Genomic DNA, 23,007 nt, shown 5'->3' on the forward strand with positions numbered 1-23,007 from the left:
CCCGAACTCCCATCCCCCATCTCTCCCCGGCCTCCCATCCATTCCCCATCTCACCCCAGCCTCCCATCCATTCCCCATCTCACCCCAGCCTCCCATCCCCCATTCCCCATCTCTCCCTGGCCTCCCATCCCCCATTCCCCATCTCTCCCTGGCCTCCCATCCCCCATCTCCTCTCCGGCCTCCCATCCCCCATCTCTCCCCGGCCTCCCATCTCCCATCTCTCCCCGGCCTCCCATCCGTTCCCCATCTCTCCCCGGCCTCCCATCCCCCATCTCTCCCCGGCCTCCCATCCGTTCCCCATCTCTCCCCGGCCTCCCATCCGTTCCCCATCTCTCCCCGGCCTCCCATCCGTTCCCCATCTCTCCCCGGCCTCCCATCCGTTCCCCATCTCTCCCCGGCCTCCCATCCGTTCCCCATCTCTCCCCGGCCTCCCATCCGTTCCCCATCTCTCCCCGGCCTCCCATCCGTTCCCCATCTCTCCCCGGCCTCCCATCCGTTCCCCATCTCTCCCCGGCCTCCCATCCGTTCCCCATCTCTCCCCGGCCTCCCATCCGTTCCCCATCTCTCCCCGGCCTCCCATCCGTTCCCCATCTCTCCCCGGCCTCCCATCCGTTCCCCATCTCTCCCCGGCCTCCCATCCGTTCCCCATCTCTCCCCGGCCTCCCATCCGTTCCCCATCTCTCCCCGGCCTCCCATCCGTTCCCCATCTCTCCCCGGCCTCCCATCCGTTCCCCATCTCTCCCCGGCCTCCCATCCGTTCCCCATCTCTCCCCGGCCTCCCATCCGTTCCCCATCTCTCCCCGGCCTCCCATCCGTTCCCCATCTCTCCCCGGCCTCCCATCCGTTCCCCATCTCTCCCCGGCCTCCCATCCGTTCCCCATCTCTCCCCGGCCTCCCATCCGTTCCCCATCTCTCCCCGGCCTCCCATCCGTTCCCCATCTCTCCCCGGCCTCCCATCCGTTCCCCATCTCTCCCCGGCCTCCCATCCGTTCCCCATCTCTCCCCGGCCTCCCATCCGTTCCCCATCTCTCCCCGGCCTCCCATCCGTTCCCCATCTCTCCCCGGCCTCCCATCCGTTCCCCATCTCTCCCCGGCCTCCCATCCGTTCCCCATCTCTCCCCGGCCTCCCATCCGTTCCCCATCTCTCCCCGGCCTCCCATCCCCCATCTCTCCCCGGCCTCCCATCCCCCATCTCTCCCCGGCCTCCCATCCCCCATCTCTCCCCGGCCTCCCATCCGTTCCCCATCTCTCCCCGGCCTCCCATCCGTTCCCCATCTCTCCCCGGCCTCCCATCCGTTCCCCATCTCTCCCCGGCCTCCCATCCCCCATCTCTCCCCGGCCTCCCATCCCCCATCTCTCCCCGGCCTCCCATCCCCCATCTCTCCCCGGCCTCCCATCCGTTCCCCATCTCTCCCCGGCCTCCCATCCGTTCCCCATCTCTCCCCGGCCTCCCATCCGTTCCCCATCTCTCCCCGGCCTCCCATCCGTTCCCCATCTCTCCCCGGCCTCCCATCCGTTCCCCATCTCTCCCCGGCCTCCCATCCGTTCCCCATCTCTCCCCGGCCTCCCATCCGTTCCCCATCTCTCCCCGGCCTCCCATCCGTTCCCCATCTCTCCCCGGCCTCCCATCCGTTCCCCATCTCTCCCCGGCCTCCCATCCGTTCCCCATCTCTCCCCGGCCTCCCATCCGTTCCCCATCTCTCCCCGGCCTCCCATCCGTTCCCCATCTCTCCCCGGCCTCCCATCCGTTCCCCATCTCTCCCCGGCCTCCCATCCGTTCCCCATCTCTCCCCGGCCTCCCATCCGTTCCCCATCTCTCCCCGACCCCCCAGCTCTCCCCCAAGCCCCCATCTCTCCCCCAAGCCCCCGTTCCCTGCTATGTTCACTCTAAATTTTTTTGGGCTGCGCAGCTCATTCAAGATTCTGCACATGCATGACTTTTTCCATTTAAAAGCCGGCAAGCCAGCTGCGTTGGCGTTCCAGAGCGATGAATGAATATTGTTCCCCAATCTCTCTCTTCCCCCTCTCCACAAATTCCAGCTCTCCCGCCAACAAGTCCCCCATGATTTCAGGGCCCTCGGTTCCTGACTCCCCCCCCACCCCCGGACGGCTGTGGCTCTCTGCAGGTAACGGCACTGACCAGTAGCTGGTGACAAGCTTTATTGGAAAGGCGGGAAATTATTCTGTTTAAAATGAATGCGGTTTAACCTCATTCTGATTCCAAGCTAACAATTGGTCATTATTTGCGGAATCTCTCATAATTGTCCGTTTTTCCATGTGGGCGCACTGCTGCAGGAAATTTAAAATCGCTCATTTCGCGGGCTGTGGAGTGAGATGTGATGTTGCACGGTGCAACCCCCGGCTTCTGTGGAATGGAGAGTTCTTTACCCAGTATCCACAGCAGCAAAAAAAACACCCGATCCCTGGGATAGATCATGCAAACATTCAATCCCAGAGATCGGGCGGTTTCTCTGTCACTATGGATGCTGGGTAGAGATCTCCATTCCACAAAAACTGGTTCTTTCGCCTGCTGTCGCCTCGCACTTACCTGTGTGTCCTGTGTTTTAAGTTGTAAATAGACTTGGTACACTGAAAGCTATCTGCCCGTGGTTTCAAGTTGCAGCTTATATCTATTACAATGCAAGTTATTTGGGACCATCAATAAGTGTCTGTTTTTTGGGGATGCCTGTTTGTACAGGTTTCACTGTAGTTTATACACTAAAGATTAGTGGCTCCATAATCTTACTGAACAATATTCATTACCTGGCTTAGATGGATGCTTGGTGTAGTCAAAGACGAGCACATCAGAGGTGGGAGTTTTCGTGGCAATAATGCATGGATTCTGTGGCATATAACGTGCCCGGTTCACTTCACCTTCATGATTGATTTTAATTTCAATTTCGATTTTTCCACTTACAGAACCAAATCCACCAAATTCTGTAAAAAATGATGATACATTAGAACAGTTTAACTTAAATGGCAAAACTATCCCAGAGGAGCTATCTTTAAAAAAAAAAATCACCAGGAATTATTCAGAAATAGAAGTAATAGAACACTCTCAATCCAGCTTCCCTACTTCTCAGCTGAGTTATCATTTTTTTCACTCCTGGAGAAGAAAGAGAAAATTGGCTAGGAAGCATTCTTTTTAACCATTATTGAAGACCTGCTGACATGGCCCGGCCTAAAAAGTGTATGAACAGAAAAAGAAAGTACTGGTAAGGCAAGGTAAAAAGATAAAGTGAGCATTGGTGCCATTTGTAGTTCATGTACTGACTAGGGGTATAATAGATTAGGCATTGCTCTTTTGGACCAGAGTTCAAATCCATTGAAGAGACTGAGGACTTCAGTGCACTGCTGTAAAGTCCATATAATTTTGGGGAGTCTCAACCCAGTGCTACTACTAATTGGCAATCTCGCTCAGTAAGTGTTGAAGATTTCCTTGTGCTTTATGTGCACATTCCTTATTAAAATGTTCATAATTTTCCTATGTATTGTACACAAAATAAGACCCCCCTACTGCTTTGTTCCCCCTGTTAATGATGCAGAGTGCGACTGATAATTGGCAATCTCGCTCATGGCAATCTCGCTCAGTAGGTGTGGAAGATATCCTCTGTGCTTTATATGCACATGTTGGGGTCAAGTTTCGGGCCGCGCCTAGAACGGCTCAGCACCACGAGCCACGCCTGATTTCTGCGCTCAAAACCGCGCCTAAAACTTACCTTGGTATTCTCCCCCCTGCTGGAACGTTCCAGGCCCTTGGCACAGCACAGCACATGCTGTGGGGGGGAGCGGAGCGGGGGGGGGGGGGGGAGCGGAGCCAGGTCCCGGCACTGTTCCTCTGCACACGCGCGCTAGAGTGTGCGCGCATGTGCAGTAGCTCCAGGCGCCCGAGGCTGTGTGGGAGGGACCTGAAGCACGCCGCCCCTAGCCCTGGCCGAATGGGCTCACTGGGGCAGCGAAGATCGGACTCGGGCCTCCCTCCTCTTCAGCTCCCACTGCCCCCTCGTTCAGCTCCCGCTCTCCACCCCCCCCCCGCCCCCCCTCTCTCCCCAGCTCCCAGTCCGGCTCTCTCTCCCCTCCCCCCACGTCTTCGGCAGGGCCCGCCTGCCCGGCATCTTTGGCCCGGCTGCCTCTCGTTCAGCCTCCGCCCCCTCCTCTCTTTCACCCCCCCGCCACCTCCTCGCTGTCAGAAACACAGAGACACCGACAGACGGAGAAACATTGACAGACAGAGCGAGACAGACACTGACAGAGAGAGACAGACACTGACAAAGAGAGAGAGAGACACACTTGGGGGGGGGGGGGGGGGGGGCGTCCCAGCACGCTGCAGTCGGTGAGTAGAAACTTAATTTTTTATTTATTGATTTTTAAATTTTTTTTTGATTGATTTAGCGATTTATTTATCATTTATTATTGATGATGGCTCTTTATTTGTAAAAGTAATGTGTTTAATGTTTGTAAACTTCCTCCCCCCCCCAATCTCTCGTTCCCTACGCCTGATTTGTAAGTGTAGGCAAGGTTTTTCTGAGCATACAAAAATCTACTCTACTTACTTTACTCTAAGTTAGTTTGGAGTAAGTTTTCGCTGTCTAAACTTGCAAAACAGGCGTAAGTGGCCGGACACGACCCCTTTTGGAAAAAAAAAATCTGTTCTAAAATGAAACTGTTCTAACACACTAGAACTGGAGCAAACTAAATGCCGAGAATTGTAATTTCTAAGATACTCCATTCTAAACTATTAGCTCCAAAAAAAAATAGGAGCAACTCAGGCCGAAACTTGATCCCATTATGTTTATAATGCTCCTATGTATTGTACACAAAGTAAGTCTCCCCCTCGTTGTTCCCCCCATTATTGATGCAGAGTGTAAAGAGCTTGAGTCTGCATCTAGATCTGGGAGTTTTTGATGTGGAAACTGAGTGGCGAAAGTGTTCCACTCCCAAGCACTGATATCCTTTATCTTGATGAGTACAACATTCAGATATAGGGAGAAAATTTGAAGTGTTGAACTACTTTAGTATAAACTAGCAAATGAGGCGAGTTATTTTGCAAGTTGAAATATTGAGTTGTAATAATGGAGACCTTCAACTATCCTAATATAGACTAGGATTGTAAAAGTGTAAAGGGCAGAGAAGGGGAAGAATTTTTGAAGTGTGTTCAGGAGAACTTTCTTGATCAGTATGTTTCCAGCCCGACGAGGGAGGAGGCATTGCTGGATCTTGTTCTGGTAGGTCAAGAGGAGCACTGTCAGTAGGTGAACATTTAGGGAACAGAGATCATTGTATCATAAGATTTAGATTAGCTATGTAAAAAAGGACAGGGAGCAATCTAGAGTAAAAATGTTTAACTGGGGGAAGGCCAATTTCAGTAGGGTGAGAACAGATCTAGCCCAGGGAAACTGAAATCAAAGATTGGCAGGCAAAACTGTAGTGGAATAATGGGCTGCCTTTAAATCGGAAATAGTTTGGGTACAGTCAAGGTACATTCCCACAAGGGGGAATGGTAGGGCAACAAAAATCAGAGCTCCCTGGATGACAAAATAGGTAAGAGAATATGATGAAGCAGAAAAAGAGCAAACATGACAGATGGCAGGTTGCAAATACATCTGAGAATCAGGCGGACGACGCCTGTGTCTGCGCACATACAGATGTTGCACTCCAGGACATAGTCGACATATTTACTGAGACGTAGGAAAGCATGGGCCTTACGCTAAGCATCCGTAAGACAAAGGTCCTCCACCAGCCTGTCCTCACCGCACAGCACTGCCCCCAGTCATCAAGATCCACGGCGCAGTCCTGGACACCGTGGACCACTTCCTATATCTCGGGAGCCTCTTAACAAGAGCAGGCATCGACGACGAGATCCAACACCACTTCCAGTGCAGCCTTTGGCTGCCTGAGGAAAAGTGTTTGAAGACCAGGCCCTCAAAACTGCCACCAAGCTCATGGTCTACAGGGTTGTAGTAATACCGGCCCTCTTGTATGGCTCAGAGACATGGACTATGTACACTAGACACCTCAAGTTGCTGGAGAAATATCACCAACGATGTCTCCGCAAGATCCTATAAATCCCCTGGGAGGACAGGCGCACCAACATCAGCATCCTCATTCAGGCTAACATCCCCAGCATTGAAACACTGACCACACTCGATCAGCTCCGCTGGGCAGGCCACATAGTCCGCATGCCAGATACGAGACTCCCAAAGCAAGTGTTCTACTCGGAGCTCCTTCACGGCAAACGAGCCAAAAGGTGGGCAGCGGAAACGCTACAAGGACACCCTCAAAGCCTCCCTGATAAAGTGCAACATCCCCACTGACACCCAGGAGTCCCTGGCCAAGACTGCCTAAGTGGAGGAAGTACATCCGAGAGGGCGCTGAGCAACTCGAGTCTCAACGCCGAGAGCATGCAGAAATCAAGCGCAGACAGTGGAAAGAGTGTGCAGCAAACCAGTCCCACCCACCTCTTCCCTCAACGACTATCTGTCCCACCTGTGAGAGTCTGTGACTCTAGTATTGGACTGTTCAGCCACCAAAGAACTCACTTCGGGAGTGAAAGCAAATCTCCCTCGATTCTGAGGGACTGCCGATGATGATGATGATGATGATATATATATGTAGAAAGGTCAGAGGAGAAGTGAAAAAGAAAATAAGAGGGGCAAAGAGAGGGTATGAGAATAGAATAGCAGCCAACATAAAAGGGAATCCAAAAATATTCTGTAGTCATATAAACAGTAAAAGGGTAGTAAGAGGAGGGGTGGGGCAGTTAGGGACCAAAAAGGAGACCTATGCATGGAGGCAGAGGGTATGCCTGAGGTACTAAATGAGTACTTTGCATCTGTCTTCACCAAGGAAGAAGATTCTGCCAGACATAGTGAAGGAGGAAATAGTGGAGACACTTGATAGGATAAAAATTGAGAGGTATTAGAAAGGCTGGCTGTACTTAAAGTAGATAAATCACCAGGAGTGCATGAGATGTATCATAGGATGCTGAGCGAATTGAGGGTGGAAATTTTGGAGGTACTGACCATAATATTCTAATGCACCATAGATACAGGGGTGGTGCCAGAGGACTGGAGAATTGCAAATGTTACACCACTGTTCAAAAAAGGGTGTAAAGATAAACCCAGCTACAGGCCAGTTAGTTTAACCTCGGTAAGCTTTTAGAAACAGCAATCAGAGACAAAATTAACAGTCACCTGGATAGGTGTGGATTAATTAAGGATTTGTTACAGGCAAATTGTGTTAAACCGACTTGATTGAGTTTTTTGATGAGGTAACAGAGAGGGTTGATGAGGGTAATGCAGATGATGCAGTGGACATGGATTTCCAAAAGGCGTTTGACAAAATGCCACATAATAAACTTGCCAGCAAAATTGAAGCCCATGGAATAAAAGGGATAGTGGCAGCCTGGATACAAAATTGGCTGACAAGAAACAGAGTAGCGGTGAACGGTTCTTTTTCAGACTGGAGGAAGGTATACAATGGTGTTCCCCAGGAGTTGGTTCTGGGACCACTGCTTTTCTTGATATATAGTAATGACTTGGACGTGGGTGCACAGGGCACAATTTCAAAATTTGCAGATGATACAAAACTTGGAAGCATAGTGAACAGTGAGGAGAGTGTTAGACTTCAGAAAGACATAGACCAGCTGGTGAAATGAGTGAACACATGGCAGATGAAGTTTAATGCAGAAGAGTGTGAAGTGATTCATTTTGGTAGAAAGAATGAGGAGAGGAAATATAAACTAAATGGTAAAATCCTAAAGGGGGTGCACGAACAGAGAGACCTGGAGGTATGTGTGTATAAATCGTTGAAGGTGACAGGGCAGGTTGAGAAAGCAGTTAAAAAGGCTTACAGCAAAGTGTGGAAATTACAATTAACCTGTATAAATACTGGTTCGGCCCCAACTGGAGTATTGTGTCCAATTTTGGGCACCACACTTTAGGAAGGATGCGAAGGCCTTAGAGAACGTGCAGAAAAGATTTACGCGAATGATTCCAGGAATGAGGGATTTCAGTTACATTGATAGACTGTTGAAGCTAGGGTTGTTCTCCTCGGAGCAGAGACTGAGGGGAGATTTGATAGATCTGTTCAAAATCATGTGGGGTCTGGGCAGGGTAGAGCGAGAGAAACTGTTCCCATTGGCAGAAGGGTCGAGGATCGGAGGACACAGATTTAAGGTGATTGGCAAAAGAACCAAAGGCAACGTAAGAAAAAACTTTTTTTTACACAGCGAGTGATTAAGATCTGGAATGCACTGCCTGAAAGGGTAGCGGAGGCAGACTCAATTTTATTTTTCACAAGGGAGTTGGATAAGTATCTGAACGAAAACAATTGCAGGGCTACAGGGGAAGGGCAGGGGAGTGGGACTAGCCGAGAGTTGGCACAGGCTCGACAAGCCGAATGGCCTTCTTGCGTTCTATAACCATTCTATGATTCTATGATTGAAAAAGAGAATTCCAGAGCATGGTGCCTAGGCAATCGAAGGCACTGGCGCCAAACAATGGGGTGAAGGGAGGGAGACAGAAGACGCAAGGCCTATTTGAATAAAATAAAATACTGAGAATTACACTTAAAAATAGTCAAAAAAACTATTGATGAGATACTGAATTGTAAAAGGACATAGTTACAGATGTAAAAGACTTGGTGATAACTAATCAAGGATTAATTAAAAACCAGACTGATCAACAATTTTATGGTGGTTTGTTGTCTAGAAACACAAGCAGCACAGAATAGAACTTTGTGTGGCTAAAATACAGCACGTATCAGACACCATAAAATCACACCACATACCTCCCTTCTCACTATCATAATGAGAAGCATCAAACTGAGCATCATCATTGGGGATCTGGACACTTGCAATAACCAAATGGTTCTGTTCATCCGATGTATGTGTCCCTAGCACCAAACGGTGAATGCTATAGTCTTTTCCTTCAGGCCTGTACAGAACAGAATATTTTTTTTAATTAAATATTAGGTTGGTAATCACCTAGCTTAAAAACTAGAAAATTCCTTTCAGAAATACTGGGCCAAAAACCGGGGTCTCTAACGCGTACGATGTGCGCACGCACCCGGCAAGGCCCCGCAAATGCTGGCTCTCAGCGCGCAATGGGTACGTGCCAAAATTCAGCGCTTGCGAACTGTCAACATTTCTTTCGACAGTTCCAATGCATCCCCGGGTGAAGGGCCTTCGTGGGTGGAGATTTGGGCTATTTGCCCAGCGAATGCCCTTCAAACCCTTACGCCTGTAATACCAAGGGTAAGGCCTGCTTTTACCAGCATAAGAGTTTTAAAAGATAGAAAAATAAAATTAAATAATTTTTATATTAAAAACCCTATTAAGGCAAGTTTATTTTTACCCCTATTAAAACTTTTTTTTTTTAATTCAAAAAAATACTTTTTTGCCGAAAACATTCAATTCCAATTCATTTTAAATATGTGATGTGCTTTTCTTATTTGTTTTTGGGGGTATCCCCATTCATAGAGATGGTGATCTCCGTACAAACGGAGTTCACCATTACTGTGAATGGTGATGCGCCATTTTCATTGGTTGGTCCAGCCCACGTGATCTCAGGCTGCACATACGCTGCTGGAATATGTGGGCCTTTACACTGGACTGTGTAGCTAGGCCTCGGGGCACAAGTCTACGATCCTCTGGGACCACCAGGTACTTCCGTAAAAATAATTTCGGTCAGAGGCATCTGCCTGCAGGAAGCTTCCAATCGCAATTTTTGGGCGAATATTCTTCCTTTATTCGAAAACTCTTAAAATTTGTAAAAGACAGATTCCCTGTTGAATTTTTTACATTATTAATTTCTTCTGCAACAACTCAGGATCCCTACACTAATCTTCATTAGAATGCTGATATTCTCCCTCAACCAAAAGGAACTTTCAAATTTATAATCTGGAGGGTGAGAAAGTTGGATCTCAAACCAGTGTCCTAAGCTTAAATAAAGGTGACTAGAAAGGTATGAAGGCAGAGTTGGCTGAAGTGGACTGGGAAAATAGATTGAAGAGTGGGATGGTTGATGAGCAGTGTCAAACATTTAAGGTGATATTTCATAACTCTCAACAAAAATATATTCCAATGAAAAGACTGTAAGAGAAGCGATAACCATCTGTGGCTAACTAAGGAAATAAAGTATGGTATCAAATTGAAAACAAGGGCATACCATGTGGCCAAGACTAGTGGGAGGCCAGAGGATTGGGAAACTTTTAAAAGCCAGCAAAGAACGACTAAAAAAAAATAAGGGGGGGGGGGGGGAAAAGGGATAGATTATGAAAGTAAACTAGCATGAAATATAAAAACAGATAGTAAGTTTCTACAGGTTCATAAAAAGCAAAAAAGAGTGGCTAAAGTAAATGTTGGTCCCTTAGAGGATGAGACTGGAGAATTAATAATAGGGAACAGGGAAATGGCAGAGACTGTGAACAAATATTTTGTATCAGTCTTCACTGTAGAAGACACTAAAAACATCTCGAATGGATAATTAAGGGGCTATAGGAGGGAGGAGCTAAAAACAATCACAATCGCTAAAGTAGTAGCAAAATAATGGGACTAAAGGTGGACAAGTCCCCTGGACCTGATGGCCTGCATCCAAGGGTCTTAAAAAAAGTGGCTGCAGAGATAGTGGATGCATTGGTTGTAATCTACCAAAATACCCTGGATTCTGAGGAAGTGCCAGCAGATTGGAAAACCGCAAATGTAACGCCCCTATTTAAAAAAAGGAAGCAGACAAAAAGCAGGAAACTATCGACCAATTAGCCTAACATCTGTCATTGGTAAAATGCTGGAGTCTATTATTAAGGAAGCAGTAGCAGGACATTTGGAAAAGCATAATTCGGTCAAGCAGAATCAGCGTGGTTTTATGAAAGGGAAATCATGTTTGACAGATTTGCTGGAGTTCTTTGAGGATGTAACAAGCAGCGTGGATAAGGGGGAACCAGTGGATGTGGTGTATTTGGATTTCCAGAAGGCATTTGATAAGGTGCCACATAAATGGTTACTGCACAAGATAAAAGTTCACGGGTTTGGGAGTAATATATTAGCATGGATAGAGGATTGGCTAACTAACAGAAAAGAGAGAGTCGGGATAAATGGGTCATTTTCCGGTTGGCGAACAGTAACTAGTAGGATGCCACAGGGATCGGTACTGGGGCCTCAACTAGTTATAATCTATATTAATGACTTGGATGAAGGGACCGAGTGTAATATCGCCACGTTTGCTGATGATACAAAGATGGGTGGGAAAGCAAATTGTGAGGAGGACACAAAAAAATCTGCAAAGGGATATCGACAGGCTAAGTGAGTGGGCAAAAATTTGGCAGATGGGGTATAATGTGGGAAAATGTGAGGTTATCCACTTCGGTAGAAAAAAAAAATCGAAAAGCAAATTACTATTTAAATGGAGAAAAATTGCAAAGTGCTGCAGTACCTGGGGGTACTTGTGCATGAAACACAAAAGGTTAGTATGAAGGTACAGCAAGTAATCAGAAAGGCAAATGGAATGTCAGCCATTATTCTAAGGGGGGGTGGAGTATAAAAGCAGAGAACTCCTGCTACAACTGTACAGGGTATTGGTGAGGCCACACCTAGAGTACTGCGTTCAGTTTTGGTCTCCGTATTTAAAGGAAGGATATACTTGCATTGGAGGCAGTTCAGAGAAGGTTCACTAGGTTGATTCCGGAGATGAGGGCGTTGACCTATAAAGATAGGTTGGGCCTACACTCATTGGAGTTCAGAAGGCTGGGAGGTGATCTTACATGTTTCGATGAGGGAGCTCGACAAGGTGGATGTTTCCACTCATAGGGGAAACTAGAACTAAGGGGGGGGTATAATCTCAGAATAAGGGGCCGCCCATTTAAAACTGAGAGGAAGAATTTCTTCTCAGAAGGTTGTAAATCTGTAGAATTCTTTGCCCGAGAGAGCTGTGGAGGCTGGGTCATTGAATATATTTAAGGCGGAGATTGACAGATTTTTGTGCAATAAGGGAATAAAGGGTTATGGGGAACAGGCAATGAAGTGCAGCTGAGTCCATGATCAGATCAGCCATGATTTTATTAAATGGCAGAGCAGGCTCGAGGAACTGAATGGCCTACTCCTGCTCCTAATTCTTATGTTCTTAGGAGAACTTAACATTAATGGTTCCTGAGCTACATTTTGAGGAGGACTAATCTACTTTACCGATACTGGAAGTAATGTTACCGAATAGAAGATAAAAGTGAAATAAGACCTTGAATATCCTTTCTTCATTTGCCAAGGGAACTAAGTAGGTAACTGCAATAATGCTTTGCTGCAGGACGGTATTTTTCCTACTGTGCATTAATGAGGCTACATACTTCAAAAGGTGCCACCACAATTTAGTAAGATTTGGTACATTTCCAGCTTCAAAAGCTATTAATACCTCTGCGTGGGTTAATTAGGAAAACAGCAAGACATGCAGAATAGTATATTATATATATACACCACACAAAAAAAACTGAAGATAAAACAAGCATGTATGTTCACAAATGGTTACATTTTATTTATGCGGCACTGCTTTGTTCACACATCCTTGAACGTTGCTGATAAATAAAATACACGCCTGACAATGGCCCAATGGTAGGCCCTATGGCTTGGATGGGGATATTTATTGTCTCTCTTCTCCCCCCTCCCTACAGAGGTCAGCCATATATCGATGGATATACCTTTCCAAATTAAGTTGAACAAAAGTCAAAGTCTATGTCAACTGTACTGCTGTTACACGTGCAGATTAATTCAGTGTAAATTGTGATTTGTGCATCCTGTTCCCTGGTCTCACACACCAGAGTGCACAGCCCAGTTGAAAAACAGTGGCAGCATCATGTAAACATTCTAGTTAACAAAGCTGTGTGCATTTTTATTCCTAAACCAAAAAATTCTATTTTTTATTTTAATATTTTACAAACACAACAGTCCTTATATCAAAGACACACAACTTTAAAAAAAAGTAAACAAAATTTTTAGTAAAAATCTATTCACCTGGTAACATCAGGAAGCCACTGTACAGTAAGACTTGGCCATTCTAACGCATGTGTCATAACTAAGTCATACAGAAACGGTGTATTCTTTTTCCATATTTTATATTCTTCATTGATCACACGCTCCTCCACTGCGTCGTCATAAACTGAAACAACAGTTTACATATCAATTCCAATCTAGTCATAGTTTTCACAAAACAAAATTGTCAAATTAAGTAAATATCACAACCATATACCATGTTGAAAAGATACACCACATGGCCAGAATAAGTTTTAACAGGTTAATCTCTTATATCAAGACCAGTAAATTTAAGAGACGAGAGGCAACACCCTTAGAATTTATCTGGTCCAAAAAGACCAGAAAACATTACACTTGTCCAAAAAGCAACTTTCTCGTACAGGTGCTTTTTTTTGTTAATTACATTTTGCGGAGTTCTATGCACCAACAATTCCCATCTACAATTTTTGTGCTTCTCTGCCAATTCAACATTTGGGGCTCAATTATCCCCAAGCCCGTTTTCTGGCATATTGCCTGAATTACCCCCATTTTTCTAGGCCAGAAATAATTTGCCAATGTTTCCCTGATGTATAATTCGAATTTCGTGCTGCGCAGCACATCCAGTCGCCTCGGGGGGGGTGGAGCCTGCTGCGCCGAAAAACGAGGTGCGGAACAAAAAAAGTTAAGTTTTTGACGTCGTTGCAATGGACGCGCATGCGCAGTACAGCTCAGAGTTAGCAATCAGCCATTTTTAAAGAGCCAGTTGTGTGTGAGAGAATGTTGAGCGCTGTGTGAGAGCATTGGAAATAAAATCGCAGCTGGGGAGCAATACAAGATGCAATGCAGTGCAAGGACCAAGAATTTCTTACAGGAAGCACTAATTACTGTGATTGAGAACAGATAGCAGGAGCTGGACACCAGCAAAGGTCACATAAAAGTTCCACCCAAAGAAAAGAAACACTGGAACCAAGTTGCAGAAGATTACTGTGCAATGGTGACCACCACGAGATCTGGAGCCAGTGTAAAAAGTGGCAGGACCTTGGTCATGTAGTTAATGTAAATAATATTTTCATTTATTCAATGGAATTGCAATTGTAAATGTGACCATGTGCATGTCCCACCCAGCAGAAAGACACCCTCTTTAAAAAGTTAGGTTTTCATCTTTGCAGAGGAAGGTGGCACATAATAAAAGGGAAAGAACTCGAACGGGAGGAGGCCCGGTAAATCTGTACCCACTGACACCCTTGGAAGAGAGGGTCGCTGCTTTGATGGGTCCTGCCTGGAAAAAGGTAATCACCACTGCCCAAGCTGGCCCACACTCAAGGGAGAGGGTAGGTCCTGCAAATTCATTATCGTCCTTCAAATCAGGCTGCTGCCTGGCCTGCGATACGTGAGCCTACTCATGCCACCCACCCTGCACCTAACCATTTGACTGTTCTATTATATTTTGCAGAACTTGAGGCCAAACCCGACGATGCAGAAGGTTCAGTTGTGGATGAGCCTGGAAAACATCTTCCCATCCAACCCTCCAGACCAAGAACATGGAGGCGAGGGGGAGAGGATGCAACTGGATGAAGTTCCCACTGTTGTACTGACTTTGGAGGAGGTGCCGCTCATGGTCCGTGATTAGTGATTTGAGTGCTGGTGGGACATTACATGGTTTCACACCTTCCGAGGTTGCAAGTAGTGGTGATGTGGTGCAGCGAGGCACACCTAGGGCCCCCTCCTTCCGAGGTTGCAGGTCCCAGTGGTGTGGTGCAGCGAGGCACACCCAGGGCCCCACCTTCCGAGGTTGCGGGTCCCAGTGGTGTGGTGCAGCGAGGCACACCCAAGGCCCCACCTTCTGAGGTTGCGGGTCCCAGTGGTGGGCAGCGAGGCACACAGATGGGGAGGAGGGGAAGGAGAGCATGACCGCGCTCTCCTGAGGTGCAGGATCTAACAGATGTGGTTCAGATGATGTCATTGACCTTATCCGATCACTCCTGGACGCTTTCAATGGGGTGAGTGATGAGGTAGTGGGACTGTCGGGAGAAGTAACAGCAATGACACGAGAAATGGGAATGATATCCGGGACCATCAGTGAGGGAATAGTGGCCATGTGAGAAGGAATGTCAGAGGTAGTGTTAACCATGTCACTGACCATGAGGGAGAAAATGTTGCAGATAGTTCAGACAGTTTTGCTCAACATGAGGGAGGGAATATTGTAGGTCGTTGACACTGTCAGGGCGCATGAGGGGCGGCATGTTGGAGTTAACTGCTGCAATAAGGGAACACGCCCAGACCCCGCGCCCATTGACAGAATTAACTGTCGCTTCCATTCCAATCCCCACACCAACCTCTGAAGAGCCCAAAGCCGGGCCCTCCAACTTGCCACCTGGACCCTCCAACTTGCCGCCCGACGCCGATGGCCCCCAACCCTCAAGAGGTGAGCAGTACCCGAGATGTTCGAAAGAATAAGCTTGGTATCAAGCCCAGAAACACTGAGCCACTGCCTGTGGGCAGGGGTGGTGGAGTGTCCAAGATCAAGCTCAGCGGACGGTCTTAGAATAAGGTGGAGGAGAGATGGGTGCGTGCAACCTTTCTTTGCTGTTGTTATTATTCTCAAATTAAAAGTTTTTTGTAAGTTATGTAAATTTACAAGTTTAAAAGTTTGTAAATGATCTTAAAGTTTGAGTGATCTTAAAAGAACAATTTTATTTTAAAAAGTTAAGTACAAAAGAACAGTGTTAAACTTTTGAATAAAATATATTTTACATTAAAACTGAATCATGTTCCATTAACACAACAGCTCCAAACAGTAAACATCGTCTATGTGGAATAGTTGTCGCTGAGCCCTCAGGCATCAGTAAAGCGTTCACGGATGAGCTGCTGGCGTAAGGCTCGAGCAATCGTTAAAGGGGCACGATGGCCCGCCCTCCTCCGCCGCGCTCCGGCACTTGCACGGCTTCCTCATCCTCGTCGTCCTCCTCCTGCTCGTCATCTGCATCTTCCACATCATTATCAGCCACTTTCACCGCAGGTGGGTCTTCCACTGTCAGGTGCTGCTGCCTCATGATGGCTAAGTTATGCAGCATGCAGCACCCAACAGTGAACTGACCCAACCATCTCAGGGGAGAATAGCAAGTAGCCTCCGGAATGGTCCAGGCATCGGAAACGCTGTTTCAAGATGCCAATGGTCCTCTCTATGATGCTGCGCGCCGCAATGTGCGACATGTTGTATTCACAGTCATACCTTCCGTCCGGGTTACACGTAGGGGCGTTGAGTCAGGTGGCGAGGCCGTATCCTTTGTCTCCCAGTAGCCAGCTCTGCCCTTCAGGCTGCTGCTGCTGAAACATGGCAGATATAAAGCTGTCGTGTAGGATGAACGCATCACGGGTGCTCCCAGGGTATCTTGCATCGACTCACATGATATGATGCATGTCGTCACACAAGCTGTACATTAATGGAATGGAAGCCTTTTCTGGTCCTGTACATCTCAGAATCCTCCAAAGGCGCTGTGGGTACAATTAATGCAACCCCATACCTTTGGGAAGCCAGTAATCCTGGAGAAGCCCAGCCCAGTCATGGATTGCTTGGGTGGTCATGAGGAACTTTATGAAGTCATTCCTCCACGTATACACTGCAGCTGTCACCTGGCGAATGCAGACATGTGATGCATGTTGAGAGATGGCGCACATCCGCAGTTGTAGCTTGAAACGAGCCGGAGGCATAGAATGAAAGTACAGCTGTAACCTTCACTTAAACTGACAAATCAGTCCTCCTGATGCTTTTAGGTTGCAGGTCTGCTTTGAGCAACTCACAGATCTCGCTTACAACTTAGAAAGAAACATAGAAATTTACAGTGCAGGAGACCATCTCGGCCCATCGTGTGCTCGTCGGAGGACAAAGAGCCGCATGGCCCTCGGTCAGGTGCCCTGAAGATTACATATAAACCTATGAACAATGGAAAGGTAAAGAGCACCCAGACCAACCAGTCCGTCCCACACAACTGCGACACCCCTTACACTGAACTTTTTTGCAGAAACGCAGCCTTCTGACACAGTCTGCACCACTCAGGTGGAGGTACGAACGCCTGTCTCGATATACCAGAGATGGGTAATGCCTCCTATCCAGCACCCTACGGGCTCTGATGTGATGACGTTGAATCAATCGTCTCCTACGTAGCACCATGATGCAGAAGGCTTAAACTTTGAAAGAAGCTCAGAACAACAGGAAAGCAGCCAGGCAGGGCAGGTTCGCAGTTCTCTCTCCCCAAGGTCTGTATGGATGGACCATACCCAAGGTTTTGTGACTTTTCTCTCTCTCCTCCTCTCTCCCTCTCCCTCCCTCTCTCTCTCTCTCTCCTCTACTTCCTCTACTCCCTCTTCCCCCCCCCCCACTCCCCCTCCTTCTCCCCCACTCCCCTCCCCTCCTCCCTCCCCCCCACCCCACTCCCCTCCTCCCTCCCCTCCTCCCCACCCCACTCCCCTCCTCCCTCCCCCCCACCTTAACTAATTGCAGTATTGCGACTTCTCCCCTTCTCTCTCTCTTCCCACCCCGCCCCCTGGAAGCCTTCGGATCGGCACCTCCCTCCCCGGGGGAAAATTGAGCCCATTTTCTCTACTTCCCCTTAAAACTGACTTTACTCACCCCTTTTCAAGGGAACACTTTATTTCAGTGGTGCTATTCCAATCATCAAACCACCTTTTTTCCAAAATAAAACTGAAGACAGATTTTACGAAGACCACTTTCCCCCACTCTTGTACTAACTTGCATTTATATAGACCGCCTTTAGCAGAGGAAAAGACCATAAAGCATAATCAGACAAAATTTGATCGTTGATATCACCCAACTCTGCTCATCCCTCTCCAGAGAACCAATAGATGTGTGTATTTGGATTTCCAGAAGGCACAAGAGCTCACGGTCTTGGGGTAATATATTAGCATGGATAGAGGATTGGCAAACTGTAACTAGTCGGGTGTCACAGGAATCGGTGCTGGGGCCTTAACTATTGACAATCTATATTAATAACTTGGATGAAGGGACCAAGTGTAATGTAGCCAAGTTTGCTGATGATACAAAGATAGGTGGGATAACAAGTTGTGAGGAGGAAGCAAAGAATCTGCAAAGGGATATAGATAGGCTAAGTGAGTGGGCAAAAATGGGAGTATAATGTAGGAAATGTTAAGTTATCCATTTTGGTCAGAAAAATAAAAAAAAAAGCAAATTATTTAAATGGGGAGACTACAAAATGCTGTGGTACAGAGGGATCTGGGGGTCCTTGTACATGAAACACAAAAAGTTAGCATGCAGGTAATTAGGAAGGCAAATGGAATGTTGGCCTTTATTACGGGGGGGGGGGGGGTGGTGGAGTATAAAACTAGGGAAGTCCTGCTACAACTGTACAGGGTGTTGGTGAAACCACACCTAGAGTACTGCATACAGTTTTGGTCTCCTTATTTGAGGAGGGATATACTTGCTTTGGAGGCAGTTCAGAGAAGGTTCACGAGGTTGATTCCTGAGATGAAGGGGTTGTCATATGAAGAAAGGTTGAGCCTATACTCATTGGAGTTTAGAAGAATGAGAGGTGATCTTATTGAAGCGTATAAGACAGGGTAGATGCAGAGAGGAGGTTTCCCCTCGTGGGGGATTCTAGAACTGGGGGGGGCATAGTTTCAGAATAAGGGGTTGCCTATTTAAAACGGAGATGAGGAGGAATTGCTTCTCTCAGAGGGGCATGAATCTTTGGAATTCTCTACCCAAGACAGCAATGCAGGCTGGGTCATTGAATATATTTAAGGTGGAGGTAGACAGATTTTTGAATGATAAGGGAGTCGAGGGTTATGAAAAGTGGGCAGGGAAGTGGAGTTGAGGCCAAGATCAGATCAGCCATGATACTGAATGGTGGAGCAGGCTCCAATGTTCCTATTTCTTATCTTCTCTCAATCACCACCCCAAAACCCTATCCACACCTTTATTACATTGAGACTCAAAATATTAAATGCTCTCCTAATCAGACTCCGCCTCCACAAATCATAACTCATTTAAAACATCCAAATCCATAAACTCATTCATACAAATTCTCACACTTCCACTACCCTGCCTTTGCTAAGCTCCACTGGCTCATTAACCCTCTGCAAATTGATTTGAAGACCCTTATCCCCCATTTTCAAATTTGCAATGGCCTTGCTCCACCCTACCTCTTTGATCGCCTCCATCCATGTGTCCCCACATACACTGTCCTATACCAGTCTGCATCCCAGCTGCGACACATTATGCCCTGCTCTCTGGAACCACCTACCCAATCCCTCCATCTTCCTTTCAAAAATCTCAAGAAAATCCTTTTTAACCGTGCTTTCAGCTTTACCCCTCAACTCCTTTCTTTTTCCTCACTCTGGCTCAGAGCCAACAACCACCCAAATTTCACGCTGCAAGTGAACAGCACCATAGAAAGACACTATTTTTGTCAGAGTCCAATCAGAGTGGTTATTGTATGTAACTATAATGCCTTGTACTGACAAAAAAAAAAGATACGATCTAGTTTGGAATTGTCAATCCTGAAGTAAACAGTGATAGTTTCAGATCAGATTTTAAAATTCAGAATGCTGAACATATTTCAAGCAATTAATTTCAGTAATAAAGATCACAGAAGCACAGAACTTCTTTTTGTTTTAAAAGAACCCTGCTTTTCTATATAAATGTGTGGATTTCTGTCAACATTCACCCCTCAATCAACACCTAGAACACATGATCGCATCATTTATTTTATTGCTGTTTGTGGGAGCTTGCTGTGCATTAATTGGTTGCCGTGTTTCCTTCATTACAACAGTGACAACACTTCAAAATAATTTATTTGGCTGGAAAACACTTTAGGACGTCTTGAGGTTAAGAAAAGCATTAAATACATGTGTTCTTTCTTCAAAATTGACACCCAGCTGAAAGGATGATTCGAATAGCATTTTGCCCAACAAATTAGACTTGGTGGCATAACACAAAATGGGGTATGATTAAGAAGTTTGCAGATGATACAAAAATTGACCACGTGGTTGATAATGAAGAAAGCTGTAGACTGCAGGAAAATATCAATGAACTGGTCAGATGGGTAGAACAGTGGCAAATGGAATTCAATCCGGAGAAGTGTGAGGTAATGCATTTGGGGAGGGCGAACAAGGCAAAGGAATACACAATACCTAAATAGTAGGACACAGAAGTGTAGTGGAACAGAGGTACCTTGGAGTGCATGTCCACAGATCCCTGAAGGTAGCAGGATGTGTAAATAACAACTTGTATTTATATAGCGCCTTAACATAGTGAAACATCTCAAGGCGCTTCACAGGAGTATTACGAGTCAAAAAATTTGACACGAGCTACATAAGTAGAAATTAGCGCAGGTGACGTCAATGAAGTCGGTTTTAAGGGGTGTCTTGAAGGAGGAAAGAGAGGTAGAGAGGCGGGGAGGTTTAATTTGGGGGTTCCAGAGCTTGGGGCCCAGGCAACAGAAGGCACAACCACCAATGATCGAGCAATTATAATCAGGGATGCTCAAGAGGGCAGAATTAGAGGAGCGCAGACATCTCGGGGGGTTGTGGGGCTGAAGGAGATTACAGAGATAGGGAGAGACGAGGCCATGGAGGGATTTGAAAATAAGGATTTTGAAATCAAGACGTTGCTTAACCGGAAGCACAGGGGTGATGGGTGAGCGGGACTTGGAGCAAGTTAGGACACGGCAGCCGAGTTTAGGATCACCTCTAGTTTACAATAGGGTAGAATGTGGGAGGCCAGCCAGGAGTGCGTGGAATAGTCAAGTCTAGAGGTAACAAAGGCATGGGCAAGGGCTTCAGCAGCGGATGAGCTGAGGCAAGGACGGAGACGGTTACAGAGGTGGAAATAGGCGGTCTTAGTTATACTGCGGATATGTGGTCCAAAGCTCATTTCAGGGTCAAATTATACACCAAGGTTGCGAACAGTCTGGTTTGCCTCAGTTGGGGAGAGGGATGGAGTCAGTGGCTAGGGAATGAAGTTTGTGGTGGAAAACGAAAACAATGGCTTCGGTCTTCCCAAAATTTCTGCTCATCGAGAACTGGATGCCGGACAAGCAGTCTGACAATTTAGAGACCGCGGAGGGATCGAGAGAAGTGGTCATGAGGTAGAGCTAGGTGTCATCAGCATATATGTGGAAACGGACGGTGTTTTCGGATGATGACGCCAAGGGCAACATGTAAATGAGAAATAGGAGGGGGCCAAGGATGGATAGACCCATGGGGGACAGAGTTAACAATGCGGGGCGGGCAGAGAAGCCAGTGCAGGTGATTCTCTGGCTACGATTTAGATAATAATGGAACCAAGCAAGTGCAGTCCCACCCAGCTGGACGACGGTGGAGAAGGATAGAGTGGTCAACCCCGTCAAAGGCTGCAGACAAGTAAAGGAGGATGAGGAGGGATAGTTTGCCTTTGTCACAGTCACAAAGGATGTCATTATGACATTGATGAGAGCCATTTGGGTACTGTGGCAGGCACAGAAACCAGATTGGAGGAGTTCAAACATGGAATTGCAGGAAAGATAAGGTGGTTAAGAAGGAATTCGGGATACTTACCTTAATTAGCTGATGCATAGAATACAAGAGCTGGGAGGTTATGCTTGAACTGCATAAAACACTGCTGCAGGTCTGGTCACCACATTACAGGAAAGATGTGATTGCACGAGGAGGGTACAGGAGATTTACAAGGATGTTGCCTGGACTGGAGAATTTTAGTTATGAGGAAAGATTGGATAGGCTGGGATTGTTTTCTTTGGAACAGAGGAGGCTGATGGGAGACCTGATTGAGGTGTATAAAATTATGAGGGGCCTACATAGAGTGGATAGGAAGGACCTATTTCCCTTAGCAGAGGGGTCCATAACCAGGGGGTATAGATTTAAAGTAATTGGTAGAAAGTTTAGAGGGGATTGATGGAAAGTGGGATTCGGCTGGATAGCTGTCTGCTGGCACAGACACGATTGGCTGAATGGCCTCCTTCTATGCTGTAAATTTCTATGATTGTCGGATATGAAATAGGATCACCCGACTATCACACTGCAGCGTCTGCTCAGTAAACCGTCTGACAAAATAAAGCATCTTCTAAAACTGTGCAAAAGGAACGTAGCAGGATCCGTATCTGCAAGTTAACGTAGAGTACTTAAAATAGATGTTAAAAAAATGCGAGATGTTTCGCATTTATTATTTAGTGCTCGGTTAGAAGTTATCTCATCCCAACATAACCTTCGATTCCCTGCGTCCTTATGTGCTTATCTAGCTTCCCCTTAAATGCATCTATGTTACTGGCCTCAACAACTACTTGTGGCAGCGAGTTCCACATTCTCAACACTCTCTGGGTAAAGAAATTTCTCCTAAATTCCTTATCGGATTTAGTGGTGCCTGTCTTATATTTATGATCCCTTAGTTCTGGACTCCTCCACAAGTTGCAACACAAGTTTCACATTACTGAGCGATCTATACTGTCTTAAAAGTGGCGGCACACGATTCCCCCAAACCGAGTACTCGCCCTCGCCTCTTGCATTTCCCACCCCGCGCTCCCTACAACCCACTTCCAGTGACCGGGTGCAAGCGCAGCGCGGCAGTCGCTGCTGTTTCGGTGCCCGGGCAGCCCGCCATGCCCGGGTTTTAGCGCCACAAGCCACCACTCCCCACATGATGTTGTTGTGTGCCAATTGCTCGCTGTCTCGCACACGGATCACTAGGGGAGGGGGGACATCAGTCACAAGGGAGTCCCGCTGAGCTGCGCCCTTCCCGGAGCCCCACTCCACTCACCCTCTTTATCCGCCATTCTCACCATACGGAACGGAGGCTGCGGCCGCCGCTGCTGCTGCTGCTCACGGTTTTAATTTAAAATGGTTTTAATTTTTTTTTTGAAAAACGAACAATCGGCCTCGCTCGATCCCGCGCGCGCGCTTACTCTCCAACCGACCCACGGTCCACGCGCCACAAATTTCACCCCGACCAACGTAACGCGCATGTGTGACAATCCGCCCCCGCC

General features: G+C 47.1%; 1 protein-coding gene across 1 annotated transcript in view; it reads right to left on the reverse strand.

Annotated features, from left to right (window-relative positions):
• LOC139276245 (histone-binding protein RBBP7) overlaps nucleotides 1-22,991 on the reverse strand; it is a 61,670-nt gene extending 38,679 nt beyond the window's left edge. Inside the window, exons 1-4 of the mRNA XM_070893951.1 lie at nucleotides 22,782-22,991; nucleotides 12,998-13,142; nucleotides 8,791-8,936; nucleotides 2,764-2,937 (exon numbers count right to left, since the gene is read on the reverse strand). Coding sequence (XP_070750052.1) covers nucleotides 2,764-2,937; nucleotides 8,791-8,936; nucleotides 12,998-13,142; nucleotides 22,782-22,806 — 490 coding nt within the window. The 5' untranslated portion in view covers nucleotides 22,807-22,991. The remainder of the gene's footprint in view (nucleotides 1-2,763; nucleotides 2,938-8,790; nucleotides 8,937-12,997; nucleotides 13,143-22,781) is intronic.
• Between the last annotated feature and the right edge of the window lie 16 nt (nucleotides 22,992-23,007).

The sequence above is a fragment of the Pristiophorus japonicus genome, chromosome 11 (genome assembly GCF_044704955.1).
Source record: "Pristiophorus japonicus isolate sPriJap1 chromosome 11, sPriJap1.hap1, whole genome shotgun sequence".
In the NCBI taxonomy this organism is placed as follows: domain Eukaryota; kingdom Metazoa; phylum Chordata; class Chondrichthyes; family Pristiophoridae; genus Pristiophorus; species Pristiophorus japonicus.